General features: G+C 35.3%; 2 protein-coding genes across 2 annotated transcripts; one reads left to right on the top strand and one right to left on the bottom strand.

Moving 5' to 3' along the window:
* Nucleotides 1-2228: 2228 nt before the first annotated feature.
* On the bottom strand, nucleotides 2229-6056 carry LOC101895492 (CDP-diacylglycerol--glycerol-3-phosphate 3-phosphatidyltransferase, mitochondrial). The gene is made up of 2 exons (XM_005186096.4): nucleotides 4502-6056; nucleotides 2229-3239 (listed from the first exon to the last, which is right to left on the bottom strand). The coding sequence occupies exons 1-2, from the start codon at nucleotides 5576-5578 to the stop codon at nucleotides 2820-2822; spliced, it is 1497 nt and encodes a 498-aa protein (XP_005186153.1). The 5' UTR covers nucleotides 5579-6056; the 3' UTR covers nucleotides 2229-2819.
* A 1561-nt stretch (nucleotides 6057-7617) lies between these two features.
* Nucleotides 7618-11578, top strand: LOC101895672 (uncharacterized protein DDB_G0287625). Its single transcript, XM_005186097.4, has 3 exons — nucleotides 7618-7834; nucleotides 7894-9200; nucleotides 9256-11578. The coding sequence occupies exons 1-3, from the start codon at nucleotides 7736-7738 to the stop codon at nucleotides 11477-11479; spliced, it is 3630 nt and encodes a 1209-aa protein (XP_005186154.2). The 5' UTR covers nucleotides 7618-7735; the 3' UTR covers nucleotides 11480-11578.
* The last annotated feature ends 2955 nt before the right edge of the window (nucleotides 11579-14533 follow it).

Genomic DNA, 14533 nt, shown 5'->3' with positions numbered 1-14533 from the left:
TTACAATTTAAGAATCCAAAATGAACAAGAAAAAGGAGCTGAGTTCGGCCCAGTCTAACTTTTAATAATCTTTACTATTTGGAAGGACCTTGAAAAATTTCAAAGAAAGCATAAAGAAGTAAACAACAAGTCCACCATTTGGAACGAATTTAATAATTCTCAAAAACAATAAAATCCGTTAAAAATTCTGTTAAAATCTTAAAACTGCCGAAAGTAGCTGTTATATTAGGGACTATTCGACGACATGGACCACCGTAGGTATCTTTTGTAATAAGCCATCACAATATTCAAATGCGAAACTTAAAAAAATAATGTAGCTAAAATCTTCAAAATACCGAATATCGGGAGGTACCGTTATTATACGCTCCACACTATGGTGGAGGGTATAAAAGATATGCTTTGTCAAACTCATAAATTATAATGGGACATTTTAGAGTTTCTATTTCGCACACCAAATATCCTCTGTCTATGGTTGTTGTTGTTCTGGTAACAGCCACACATGAATGATTTGATTTCTGCAAATCCAGTTCTAACTCCATGGTTAAGAATTCGGCTACCTTCGCGAATCGGGTAGTTCCGCTACTAAATTCTGAATTTGTCACCAGCAGCAAAAACTCGTGGAGCTTTACTTCTCTCCAGCATCGTCGAATACCTGCCTACTTACTGAGAGACGGAAGAGATTGCGAGATAATCTTTGATTGCATGCATCAGGGCATGAAAACTTATCGGTTGATTAACATTTTCATAATTCCAGAGAAGGTTCTCCACCAGTCCATGCATATCTATATTTTGTCCATCATTTCTATTTTTTTTGTTTGTTTCAAAATTCGTATCCTTTTTAAGGGAGATGCCAGAGTAATTGTACCGGAATTTTTCTTTAAAACAACACTCTATACAGTGTGAGATAAAATAATTGCAATAAAGTCAAATGCCATATTTTTTAATTTTTTTTTAATTTTATTGAATTGTTTAGAATAAGTTTAGATTTGTTCGAACTGGTCACCTTTGGCACGAATTATGGCCTTCAAACGGCCAATGAAATTGTCACACCCTGTCCGAATGTTGCTCTGCGGTATTTTGGCCCATTCCCGGATAAGCGCTTGCTTGAGGTGATCGACACTTTGGTATTTTTTAGTGCCAACCTGGCTTTCCAAAATACTCCAGACACAATAGTCCAACGGATTGGTATCTGGAGGTTTTTGGTGGCCATTGTGCGCTGTAAATGAAGCCAGGAACCGCATTTTGTAACCATTTTTGGGTAGCGCGTGCTGAGTGCGAAGGTGCTATGTCCCGTTGGAATGTCCAAGGTCTGCGGCCAAAATGTTTGTGTGCCCAAGGCTTTAATATACCCTCCGTAATATTTTCGCGATAATATTCGGCATTTATTCTGATGCCACGGTCGATTAATACGAGCGGCTGTTATGGCGCCCCACACCATCACCATGGCCGGCGCTTGAGTTCTGGTGGCCAACCGAAGGTGCACATTTTCAGCTGACCTCTTTGGCAAGTAAACACGATCATTTTGTTTGTTTACAAACTGCTGGACAACGAATGTTTTCTCATCGGAGAAGACCAAATTCGGCAGTTCACCGCATTCGGCCAAGCGAAGCAACTCTTAGCTCTTTTGAGTCTATTTTCTTTATGTTGCGGTATAAATTCTTGTACTTTTTGGAATTTCAATGGCTTTACCCCGAGCTCATTTGTCTATCGTTGCCGAATGGCCACATTTCGGCCACTGCGATGCGGGTTTTGATCAAGTCGCTTCTTTACTTTTCGAACCATTTCTGCTGATGTTGCTGTTTTCTTCCGTCCACTTCCTTGACGTCGGGCTACGCTACCAGTATCACGGTAACGAGTAATGGTACGAGACACAAAAGATTTATTCACATTTAAATGCTGGAGTGCTCTAACGATAGCCACTTGTGGTTTTCCAGCCAAATATAAAGAAATAACACTATCACGCTTGAATTCCATCACGAATAAATTTTTTTCTGGAAAATTCTCACCAAAATGCTTTTGTACGCTTGTAAACAATGAAATGAACAGTCACTGGAATAATTTTAACAGCTGTCGGACGAGTGGCTTAGAAATGACAGCAGTCTGAAGTTGGTTGCAGTTTTTTCACCTCACCCTGTATGCCAATAAAACCTACTAATTATTCAATGTTTGTTATAATCTCTTTAACATCAAACTAACCCACAATGAAAAAAAATAAAATAACGCAACAATTTGTTTTCTTCTTGACCAAATGTAAATATATATCTTTTAATTTTCAATTAAACATAAACATACCCAAAATGTATATTTCATACACAAACACATCCATACATTTCTAAACAAAATTAAGTTATCATTTTAGCATAACTATATAAGAACACAGAAGAACATATTTTTGGCATTAATATTTTGTTTTAAAGTAAATGGGGAAAAACACAAAAGTTTGGGAATATTTCGTCTTGACAAATATGGCCTTTGAGCTGCAGTCAATTAATGTTTTATGGGTGTGTGTGAAACATGACACGAATATAGGCACATGAATTAATAAACATTTTACAAATAACTGATACACATGATACATTTCTTTAAAAATAAAATTCATAATATTCTGCCATGTTTTCGAACGTTTGATTGTATCAATAACTCAATATGGGTTAATTCGAATTTGTTTTTACTTTTCTTTTTTTTTCGGTATAATTCTAACTATGTTTACAAAAACAACATTAGGATTTGAAAGAATTAACTAACTTAACAATTAACCAGTTTTGTTTTGTTTTTTCTGTTATGCGTCTAGAATTAGTTTATAGTTTTTTTTGTTTGTTCTAGAAAAATGTTCTAAATAATCCAACCACAGCCTGTACCCATCGAGGTACAGGTCTTGTAGTTATTTGGTTCTCAGCGGTGGTGGATTGATTGAAGAGACGTTCGTTTTCGTGTTGTAGACTCTGACTCAGGCCCTCATTGGCGGTAACCAAACAGACTTGTGTTTCCAAATCCCGATTAACAGAGCGTTCACCAAAGTTTGACGAACCAATAAGTGTAAGATTTGGCAATTTCGATTGAGGTAGATAATACCAAAGACCTTTGGCATGATAGGTCCAGCCTTGTTTTTCATATTCGAAAAAGTTTACGCGGTGGTTTTGTTTGCGCCGCACTAAACTTTCGTAGAAGCTCTTAGCTATGAGTGTGTAAGCAGCCGGTATTCCGCCGGCAGGTCCTTTTGCGCCCTGGAAGCCATTAGCCTGTGAAAGGAGGAATGGAATATCATTAACATTTCTTCAAAATTATTAAAATATTGCAATATACAAAAAATAATACAGATTAAAATCAGGATCAAAATGAAATGTGAAATTTTATCCAAAACTGCGAAAAAAAAAGCAAGTCTGTATGCAACTTTTTAACCCCCTGAGATCTCTAGATTCTAAAATGCGAAGTCACCTAAATCTAAAAATAGGAGGGTACTGGTATTAAAAAGGCAAAAATTAAAAATTCAGTTTAGCATAAAGCCAAATTCTGTCATCGTAGTAAACAAATAATTACATTCTTGTAGTTCTGGAATAAAAAATATAAAATCAGTAATCTGTTCCAGTACCTGCAGGAATGTACTAGATTTTTTATTTGATACCATAAAGGGAAAATCCAAAAGAGATAGATAGCAGAAAAAGGGTCTCCTTCTGATTCGACAATTCTGGACATGTCATTACTTTTTTAAAATACGTGAAGCAAGGAACCAAGCTCAGAATGATGGGCAAAGCGTACTAAGGGACAAAAACTAAGGAAACACTTCCTGCTACAAACACAAATATGTCTCTCCTAACTCGAAGGCCATCTGCCTGAAGTTCTCATTCTCAGCACGCGTCACCCAAGAATGATTACAAATGAGGTTTTTCGCTTCATTTCCAGCGCACAATGGCCACCAAAATCTCCGGATACCAATCCGTTGGACTATTGTGTTTGGAGTATTTTGGAAAGCAAGGTTGGCACTAAAAAATACTAAAGTGTCGATCACCTCAAGCAAGCGCTTCGCCTTGAATGGGCCAAAATACCGTAGAGCAACATTCGGGCAGCGTGTGACGGTCTCATTGGCCGTTTGAAAGCCACAATTCAGGCCAAAGGTGAAAAATTCGAACAAATCTAAACTTATTCTAAAATTTGATGCTTTTTCCGACATTTTTTGCTTTCATTCAATAAAATTAAAAAAAAATTAAAATTATGTCGTTTGACATTGTTGCAGCTTTTTATCTCACCCTGCAAAGCAGAAGGTTTTTTTTCCCAATCCAAAGTTCATCGTAAATACAACTAGATAAAGGGATTACAAATTTTCAAAACAAAACATTTCTGTAAAGGTAACTTAGTTTCAGCTGATCCTTTAACTTAGTTATTCCTAAGTTCTTCACAAAACACACACTTTCATTCTGCTTTCCCTCAATCTAATCCAAGTTCGGATATAAATTAATTCCAAAATTTAATAAACATTCATAACAAATTTCGATTTCCTACTCACATTAGGATGTGCCATCAGAATGCTACATTGTGCCAAACATTTGTGCGTCAACGTATCCATATATTCCTGTGTTAGATTAAAATACCCGGTGGCCAATTTCAAACGAGAATTTTCTATGCAATTCGACAGCAAACGCTTTGTGACAACACTATCATGATGAATGCCAATTTGTCCCATCTCGACCAAGGGGAATATCCACGAATCAGCATCCTTCGATTCATTGCACACCCTTTGTTGTTCCTTATAGACATCTTGCATAAAATCGGTTATACTTTTCTTGGCGGTATTTATGAAATCTTCTTTGGTTCCCTCATATGGTAAATATTGCCAATTACGATGGAGACCAACTTCGGCATCTTTTTGTACCGTCAAACTGAACTCCTGAACACGTGATATAAAACCGGCATAGAAATCAGCTAAGGGTTTATCTTCAATAAGAATATAACGATCTTGGCGATTCGTGAAATAGTCATTCGAGAGATTTGCGCCGGATATCAGGACAGCATCATCGAACAAATACACCTTCATGTGTTGCAAACCCAACAGTTCATTCCAACGTGCCGGCACCAGACGTTTTGTTAGGCCTCTCAGATTCGGTGTATGATACAGACTCAACTGGAATTGTTCACTAAAATCTTGTATGAGGGGTAACAACATTGTTTTTGAATTCATTTCACCCCTTGTGCCGCGAGTAAAATCCAGCAGAACATTAACTCTCAGCGATGATTGTTGTTGTAACGTCTTTCTCAGAGTCTGTACGAAATTTGTTTCCAACTGGCCAGTGCCCAAATATAAGCTAGCCAAGACAATTCTTTCACGAGCACTGGCACTTCGCTGCAACAACGTTTCGTAGAAATGTTTTGGTTCATTTATCACTTGAATTTGTTCGCCCCTTAGGGGAAAACAGGGAGCCACATTGTGTAACCACGACAAACTTTCCAAACCTGTGGCTGCTGCAACACCACCTCCAGCTGCACTAAGAATTTGTGGGGTTTGTTGTTGGAAATATCCAATTAAGTCGGTGGGCTGATTAAGTGGTTCCGCAGCCATTGAGAAAAGACGCCTTAAAAACAGCATGTTTGTGCTATCTGTAGTTTGCCGATTGTCTGATAAGCCTCTGTCTGTTAGTTTCTAATAGCCCACTGACCTTTCACACACAGAAGTCGACAACAATTTCGGACAATTTCTTTAACAAATACTTTCACTTTTCCGTGTTTGTTGTCACTTCAATTGCTTTGCATAAATTAGCTATTTTTAGCGTTATGCTTTCGTTTTCTTCTTCGTCTCTTTTATGCTTCTGTTGAGGTATATATTTTCTATGTTTTTATTTACAAAAATCGGAATTTTCTTTCAGATTTTCGCAATGGAAAATTCACGCGCTTCAAACTACTCCACTTCTTAAATATGAGATGACACAACACAAAACGACAAATAAAAGACTGTGCACACACGAAATGAATGAGAAAACGTCCGTTTCTGTTGCTTCTCTTTCAAGGAATTCATATGGCGATATGGCATCACATTTCAAAATGAATGGAAAGGTATAAAATGTACAACCGATAAAGACAGGGAATCAAAACAAAAACCCTGTTGGCAGAGCTCTAAAGATCGAAAATAACCAATTACAGTAAGGGACGTGTGAATCGTTATTCGCCTTGAAATATCTGTTAGCCAGTATTTAACTGGCGTTTACATAAGACAGTTTGTGTTGCATCAGAGTTGCATTTTACTACAAAATACACACACAGGTTCGATTATTTTGATCACTGTCAATCTTTTTTAATAAACAATTAATGCAAACAATTTTTACAAATGAAAAATAATAAATAAGAGTAAAGTAAATAAAAGTAAAAACTTTTTACAGAAAATAATAAATTATATCTGTGTGATGTAGACTGTAAAATCTATATATTATACCTGTGTCACTCCGTCCGTTTGATTGTCTGGGTTGTGCGCACAATAACTCCTGAAGGAAGTATCCGATTTAGTCGATCGAAATAATAGTATCAAAATTATGATATGCGTACAAAAGCAGCTTCGCATAATGGCTAAGTGTATTAATGTCAAATTATAAAGAAAATCAACCGCAGGATACGAGAGTGGCTCTCTCAAACTTTATGATATATCACAAAATATGCAATGCAAAGACTTCAAGCTGTTGATGGTACAATAAAAATGTGGGGTATAGCTATCAGCTGATTACAATTTCTTTCAAAATCTGACCGACTTCTGTCAATTTTGTATATGTATTTATTGTTTGGAATAATAAAAATAAAATAAATATTTTCAAAATCAATGATTGGAAGAAACGTGTACCGGCGGCACATATTAAAGAGATTAATCAGTTTTGTCATGTAATTGAAAGATTGAAAGATTGGATCATATTTTTGAAAACAAATCCATCCAATTCATTAATTTTTCCCGTATTTTTTTTATTTTTCCTCATTTTAAAATGAGTTACATAGCGTGAAAAAATGATGCATTGCCTGATTTTCGCTGAAAAATATGATCCAAACTGTTCAAATTCATGGCTAAACTCATGGTGCAATAAGGACGTAGAACAGCTTTGTAAAACTACAGAAATACAGCCCCGTGGCAAGGGGTAATCTTCAATAGCATAAATGCGCTATAAACGTACTACAAATGGCTTAACCCATTTGCGAAGTTTCGTCATGACGACTAATCAAAGGAATTGACAATTTGAACAACTCGTTTTACGAAAACATGCTTAGTAGCAGCCTTAAGCCTTCGTATGACATATTTTGCGACATATCATAAAGGTATGCCAAAGCAGCATTCGAATCTTGCCGTCGGTTTTTTTTTTCTTATAATATGAATTTTATTTCAATTTAAATCCGTAATTACCAAGGCAATTTTTTTTTTAGTTTGGGAAAGATTAAATATTCAAATAAATCGAATTAGGAGATTCCGATTTTTGTTTGTGTAACAAATAATAATATAATTAATAATACACTTAGTTATGAATTTCTCCTAAAAGAAAATAATAACATTTTCTATCTATTTGACGTTCCCATTGTGCTTCATTAATGTGCCCGCACTAATTGTATTTGACGGCACAAAATGCAACCCTGCACTGATCTCCAATAGTAATATGTAGAAACAACACTGCAATGACGCCATTAAGATAAAGTTTTTGTTTGTAATTTATTTTATTTGAATTGAATTTTTAATAATTGTTAACGATATGAAATTGTAAAAATATAATCATCAAATATGAATACATCAGCAGCAGAGAATACAAAGGTTATTGACTTGGAACATTTACAGCAATTGAGTTATGAACGTTCAAAATTGTGGGCCACTTTTCTGGATGTAAGTACTGGTTGTTGGGCTATGATGGGAAATAAATTAATTCAACATTTTCATTGCAGAACATACAAGAATCGGAAAATCAATGTGAAATTCCATTGGATCATATGGAAGATTATGTGGGCGATATTCCCGAAGAAGAGGATGAAGATGCATTAGCTTCTATGGAGGATGAAAACTACGACGACAACGTAGATCCAGAAGCTTTAAGGGACATTACCAATTCAACGCGTCTGTCGTTAATGGTGGGCGGTACTAACAAATCAACTTTATTGCCAGATTCTACGTGCAATGGAGTGAATAATGATTTGATTGGAATGCTCAATGAAACGTTGCCAGTTATAAATGAACACAATCGTCAACTGAGGGAATCAGGATTCGATCGTATTTTGAACACATTTGATGCCAAGAAAATCGAAGAAAAAGTTGGCGGATGGCTTAGAAGACATAATTCCTTGTGTGGTGGCAATGGTGGAGATTTCTCGATGACTACCAGCAGTGAGAGGAGAGCAGAAGTCCACGGCAGTGTTAAGAATAAAAGGGGAATAGAAAAACAACATCATCTACCAGTTCCTTGTATTCCATTCAATACGTACCAACAAGAAGATGAAAGTGATTCGGATGCTTCCTTTAATTCTGGTGAAACTGCCCGTTACATAAAATCCAGCAGAAGTGGTAATATAAGAAACTCTGCCTCCACCACCATGATGATAAAAACATATAGAATGGTGAAGAGTACTCGTCAGGCATTAAGGGATAAGTATGGTTATGATCCAAATGATCTCGTAGATTCACATCTAAATGAACTAAAGCTGCGTCGTAGATTGGCAAAGAAGACAGCTTCACATCATCATTATAATGATGTACATCATTCGGCAAGGTCACACAAAATGCCAATGTATCATCAATATATGACACCGACAACGCATATTACCCAATCAAGGCGTAAAGTGTTAAGAAAACGCACGACAAGTAATAGCTTTAGCACGATGGACGAATCATCTTCAGACTCGGATAGTTGCTATGACAATGGAGGTAGAAACTATCATCGAAAATACAAAATGTGTTGTACCGAACGTTATTGTTCACGATATATACCGGGACATTTATTGATGCCTAATCCAACCCCTGTAACGGCCACAGTAAAACGATCGCAGTACCGTAGCCATAGGACACCAATTTGTGCACGAAATGATCAAATGCTTTACTATTATCAATCACATTCACATTCCATGCAATCTCCACCATCCCCCCATGAGTTCCGGAAACCTGTTGCGAAAAAGTCGTTAAAACGTTTAGACAATCGTCCATGTAGAAAGGAATCAGAATGTCGCTGCTGTGGTCAGAAAAGACTGTGCAAGGAATATAAGTAAGTAAATAATAAAAAAAAGTTTTAACTAAATTTTTAAACATTTTTTTAACAGGCATTTAGCAGACACGTCTACCGAAGAATGGATAGTTGAAAACAGTTTTTCGCCGGAAAAAGAATCTGGTATTTTCACATCAACTCAGTTAACCACATCAGGGAAAAATTCGAAACCAATAGAAGAAAAAGGAAAGGATGACTCTTCTAATGAAGTAGACATTTCACAACAGGATTACAACCACCAAACGATTGTAGATCTAAAATCATCGAAAAAAGTTGGAGAAACACCAAAACTTGCTCCTGTGGAGGAAGAAAAGTCACACAGTAGGGAAATGCAGTTGCAGAAAAAAAGTGAAGGAAAATGTGTTGACAAAAATGAAGATGAAACCTCCGACTTAAAAGCTAATGAGAACAAAAGTTCAAACAAAACGGAAGATAATCCAAAACAAAAACCTAGACAAAATGTTTCCAAGAATGTTACTAAAAAGAAGACAAAGTCAAAAAAGGAATTAAATGTACCCAATGATAGCTTTCAATTGGAACTTCAAATTGCCCTCAAAGAATCCGAAGAGCTCTACAAGAAAGAACAAATGAGAAATGTTAAAGGACAACCGCAAGAAGCAAATGTAGAAATTGACCTTGACGATCCTAAAACAAATGCGGAAGAAACGTATACGGATTTCAAAGTTGTTTACAATTCAACTACAGTTGCTAAAAACAAAGCAGACGAAGCTGCTATACCCAAGGGAAGCTCAGTTAAAAAGACAAAAACTAGTAAGAAAGATCTCTCAAAGAATGGAGTTCCGGAAGCACCTCTAAAAGAGATGGATATGGAAAAATGTGATAGCATTTCTAAATCAAATGCAAATATATCCAAAGCTAAGGAAAGAAAAACTAAAATGAATAACAATAAAAAGGACAAGGCATCGGAAGGAAATGATAAGGAGAAGAACTCTAATGTCATAGAAATAGCGAACAGTCATAAAATACCGAAGTCATCCGAAGGAACAGAACAGCTGCAGGAAAATTCTATGAGAGATCAGACAGCAACAAAGGTCCACATCTCAATTACTGTGGAGGAAAAAGAAGCAGTGGACCAGGAATGTGATGAAGATAAGAAAACATCAATTTCAAGTTTTCAAAATCATCAAATTAATGATTTCAAAGTGGTTGAAAACAGTAAATTCCATAGTACAGAAGGAAAAGGTGAAAACAATAGGAAAAGAACTAAAAACTTGTCTTTGAGTAAACCTAAATCTAAATGCAAAGCTGCGCATTTGAATGAGGTCATTTCCGAAAATAAAGAATCTCAACGAGGGAGGGATATTGAAACTAACAACGATACAAACATTTCTAGGTTGGTTGAGACCAGACATCAGCTGGAGAATAACACTTCTAATGAGATACCTTTAAAGAAACCCGATTCGAAAACGAAAGTAAAGGAAAAAACTAATAAAAATAATGTTGATCCATCTGTTGCAAAAAAGAGACAAAAAAGGAAAAAGGAAAATTCCAAATCGGTGAAATCCTCCCACAAGTCAAGTCCCACACAGAGTCCGAACACTTCTGATGATGAAATTCCTGCCAAGTTGAAACAAAATGATGAAACAATAACTCACAACAAAAAGAAGGATAATTCATCGAACAACAATAGTAGTAGCAACAATGCGAACGTTACATCGACAACCATGCAACACTCTCCATACCCGGAAATAGAATATAAATCGCGTTACAGACGTAAAGCACTAAAAGATTCCAACAGTGATAAAAATGACGATATCGATTGCACTGTAGTATCATCTACAACCGCGAATTTAGAGCCTCCCGCACACGAGGAAATAACAAATGAACAAAGCCAACGTGGCGAATCAAACTCTTCCTCAAATGCCACTATTAAGGAACTGAACATTCCCACAAACTACTACACGCCCAACAAAGGCATACTCATCTATGCTCCACACAAATCGTCATTGGCTCCACCACAAAGCTTTAGCCAAGACGGCGCTTCTTTCATTATAACCCATGAACATTTAAGTCGTGTCATTGGACATAAAGCTGCCACAAAATTTCTCAAATATTACATAGGTCGCCGACGTTTCAATAGCAAATCGACAATTTATTTTAAACCACCCTCAAATGGAATAGTGCCGGACACTAGTGAGGATTCATCTAGCGACGATGATGATTTGGAATACATTGGCCAATATGGTGATCTATATGAGTCATTTGGCGGTGGTGGCGCTGGTTCAAATCATGATAGTGGAGCACATAAGCAGTCTTAGGTAATAAGTGTATGTGTGGCTTTTATCGTTAAGTTTTAATTTTAATAAACGTTTTTTTTATATTTTATATGAAATAAATGTTTTTTTTATACATTTTTAAGAATTTATCTTTTTTATTTGCCTCAAAGTATCCTTAAACATGAAAAATTATAAATATTCCACTGCAAGTTAAAAAGTATCAGTCGGTTTTGCCGACAGATGTATACCCTCAATATTCGATTATTTAAATATATTTTGACTTCTGTTATGATTATTCAAATTGTTGAAACTCTATGGCGTAGGTTCCGAAGGGAAGGAATGGTTCAATATTTTAAATTTCGTGTTGGACCTTAATAAATATGATATAAATATTGCGACATATCAAGACCATATCAACTACTTCGTTCACTTTATATGAGATATGTTTTATTTTTTATTTTTATTTATTTTCAATTAGTACAGAAACCTAGCCAACAGGGCCATGGACGGTTCAAAAAACTTCTATACATGACTACTCTAAATTAATTATAATATCCTTAATCCTAAAAGAATTACTTAAAATTAAACACTAAAACAAATTAACAAAAAATGAATAAAATTAACAATTGATTGATGGTTCCAAGAACTCCTATACATGACTACTCAAAACTATTCATAACATCCTTAATCTTAAAAATAACATTAAAAAAATAACAAAAAAAAAAAGATTAGCAAAAATCACAATTCATTGAAGATTTAGATAAATCAACTATGCAAGGAAAAAAACAAATTAACACAATATAATTTACGCCTATAACATTTTAGGGAAGAATTGAATGTCTTAAGATTAGGTGGCAGATTGTTGAAAATGCGAGCAATTCTTACATAGAAGGATTTTTCCAACAGAGGAGTCAAGCGTGGTATAACAATTTGCAGGTTCCTTACAGATCTCGAAAACTTAAAAAGGTCCAAAAGAGTAGAAGATGTCCTCAATTTAAAATGTTTGTAGAACAACAACATTGACCTTAAATTCACAAAACACTCAAACGAACAACCAAGAAACTCTTTCACAGAAGGAGATATATGATCACGACGTTTGACACAAAAAACATATCGCATTACCCTATGAAACAATAGTTTTAACTTACGAAAAACAAAACCGTAGCTACCCCCAAAAATCTCAATACAATATAAAAAGTGAGGCATTATTAATGCATGTACCAACTGAATTCTAATCTTCTTAGGCAAAACTATGTCCAAGCAGTACAACTTCTTTAAAATAAAGTTAACTTTGGACACTAAAGAATTCACATGCACATCAAACACCAAACCAGAATCAAGAAACAAACCAAGACATTTCATCGAGCTTACAACATTTATAGGCGTCCTATAAATGGAAACTCTAATTGAATCCTCTTGCAAGTTCCCAAAAAACATAACTTTAGATTTTTGAGTATTTATTGAGAGACCGTTACAGGACAACCAAGTTACCAACATATTAATATTAAAATCAATTGACGACTGCAACACATCCATAAACACATATTCTCCTTTAAACAAAATTTGAATGTCATCAGCAAATGCAAACGACATACAATTCCTACCATTAATACAACTCAGCAAATCATTAACATACATAACGAACAATAGAGGGCCAAGAACAGATCCCTGTGGCACACCACTACTCACTGGAAGAAGATTGGAAACAACATTTTTACCAGAGACATACTGTTTTCTCCCGAACAAGTAAGAAAACATTAACTTACAGGCCGAGAACGAAAAATTGAAGAGACGATGTAACTTACTAATTAAATTGGCAGGATTAATCCTGTCAAATGCCTTCTCCAAATCAAGTGATAATAAAACACAGCAATCACCAGCACTGACAGAATTTCTTATATTGTCAGTCAATCAAACCAGAAGAGATGTTGTGCTACGATTACTTCTAAATCCATATTGACTCTGGTGTAATAGTGAATGTTCATTTATATATTCTAACATTTGATCTTTCAATACATATTCAACCATTTTAGAAAGAATTGGCATTATTGATATGGGTCTGTACTCATCAGAATCACCACTTTTATGAATAGGCACTATTTTAGCAATTTTCCAGAGCTCAGGAAACACAGACACTGTCAAAATCGTATTCACAACATGAAGCACAAAAGGACCAACAAAGGGAAAAACAAGTTTAAGAAATTTAAGTTTAAAGCCATCGTAACCTACTGCTTTTGACTTAATTTTATTAAAGGCACTAATAACTTCATCATAACTAATGGCACGAAACGAAAAACCATCATAAGCACCTACAGGAACACAAGAAATATCACAGACATCCATAGATTGATTGGAGACAAAACAAGAATTCAACATCTCAACATCCACATTTTCAACTTCGCATTCCTCATCACTCAAACCATTGTTATTTAATATCGACCACACTTCCTTTGTGGTTTTATTCATAAACAATTCCTTGTGAGCAATATACTTCAACCTCCTTATGACTTTCTTAGCACGGTTCCGACAACGACAAAAATTCCTCCAATTATCTAAAGTCCTATTTTGAAGATACGCCTTATATGCAGAATCCCTAAGGGAAACATGATAACGGATGTCAGAAGATTTAAACCAATCACTATAATTATTCTTATAAAATCTTCTTCTTATCGGAACAACTGTATGCAAACATTGAAGACCACAATTTAGTATATTTACCTGTGATTCAACATCTGTCACTGTAAACACTTCTTCAAAGTTGCATAAATCCAAAGCATCCGAAATCGCTACTGGGTCAACAGAACTGTAGTCCGCATATTCATAAAACAGACGACTACGACAATTAGGAACATATGTGATAATTTCTAGAAAATGTGAATGAAGTATTTCATTTTTATGCTTCAACTAATACTAATAAAAATTTGGAATGGGCAAAATTACAAGAAAATCGAACATTTATATTAAATTTTATGCGACATCATAAATTTCATATTTTTCTCAGGTTTCTGGTTAAGAGTAATATTTAGCTATAGCAAGTTGTAAATAATCGCTGATTTGATCCACAAGTTATAACAGATAAAAGTATTGTAAATTGTG

The sequence above is a fragment of the Musca domestica genome, unplaced genomic scaffold (genome assembly GCF_030504385.1).
Source record: "Musca domestica strain aabys unplaced genomic scaffold, Musca_domestica.polishedcontigs.V.1.1 1, whole genome shotgun sequence".
Taxonomy (NCBI): domain Eukaryota; kingdom Metazoa; phylum Arthropoda; class Insecta; order Diptera; family Muscidae; genus Musca; species Musca domestica.
This window is presented reverse-complemented; position numbering and strand designations above follow the sequence as displayed.

Bases quoted from the DNA above. Each gene is read 5' to 3' on its own strand.
- LOC101895492 (XM_005186096.4), bottom strand. From the start codon at position 5,578: ATGCTGTTTTTAAGGCGTCTTTTCTCAATGGCTGCGGAACCACTTAAT. The intron at 3,240-4,501 runs GTGAGTAGGAAA...CTCCTTTCACAG, and splicing joins TTCTGATGGCACATCCTAAT to GCTAATGGCTTCCAGGGCGC.
- LOC101895672 (XM_005186097.4), top strand. From the start codon at position 7,736: ATGAATACATCAGCAGCAGAGAATACAAAGGTTATTGACTTGGAACAT. The intron at 7,835-7,893 runs GTAAGTACTGGT...TTTTCATTGCAG, and splicing joins TGTGGGCCACTTTTCTGGAT to AACATACAAGAATCGGAAAA. The intron at 9,201-9,255 runs GTAAGTAAATAA...TTTTTTTAACAG, and splicing joins AGACTGTGCAAGGAATATAA to GCATTTAGCAGACACGTCTA.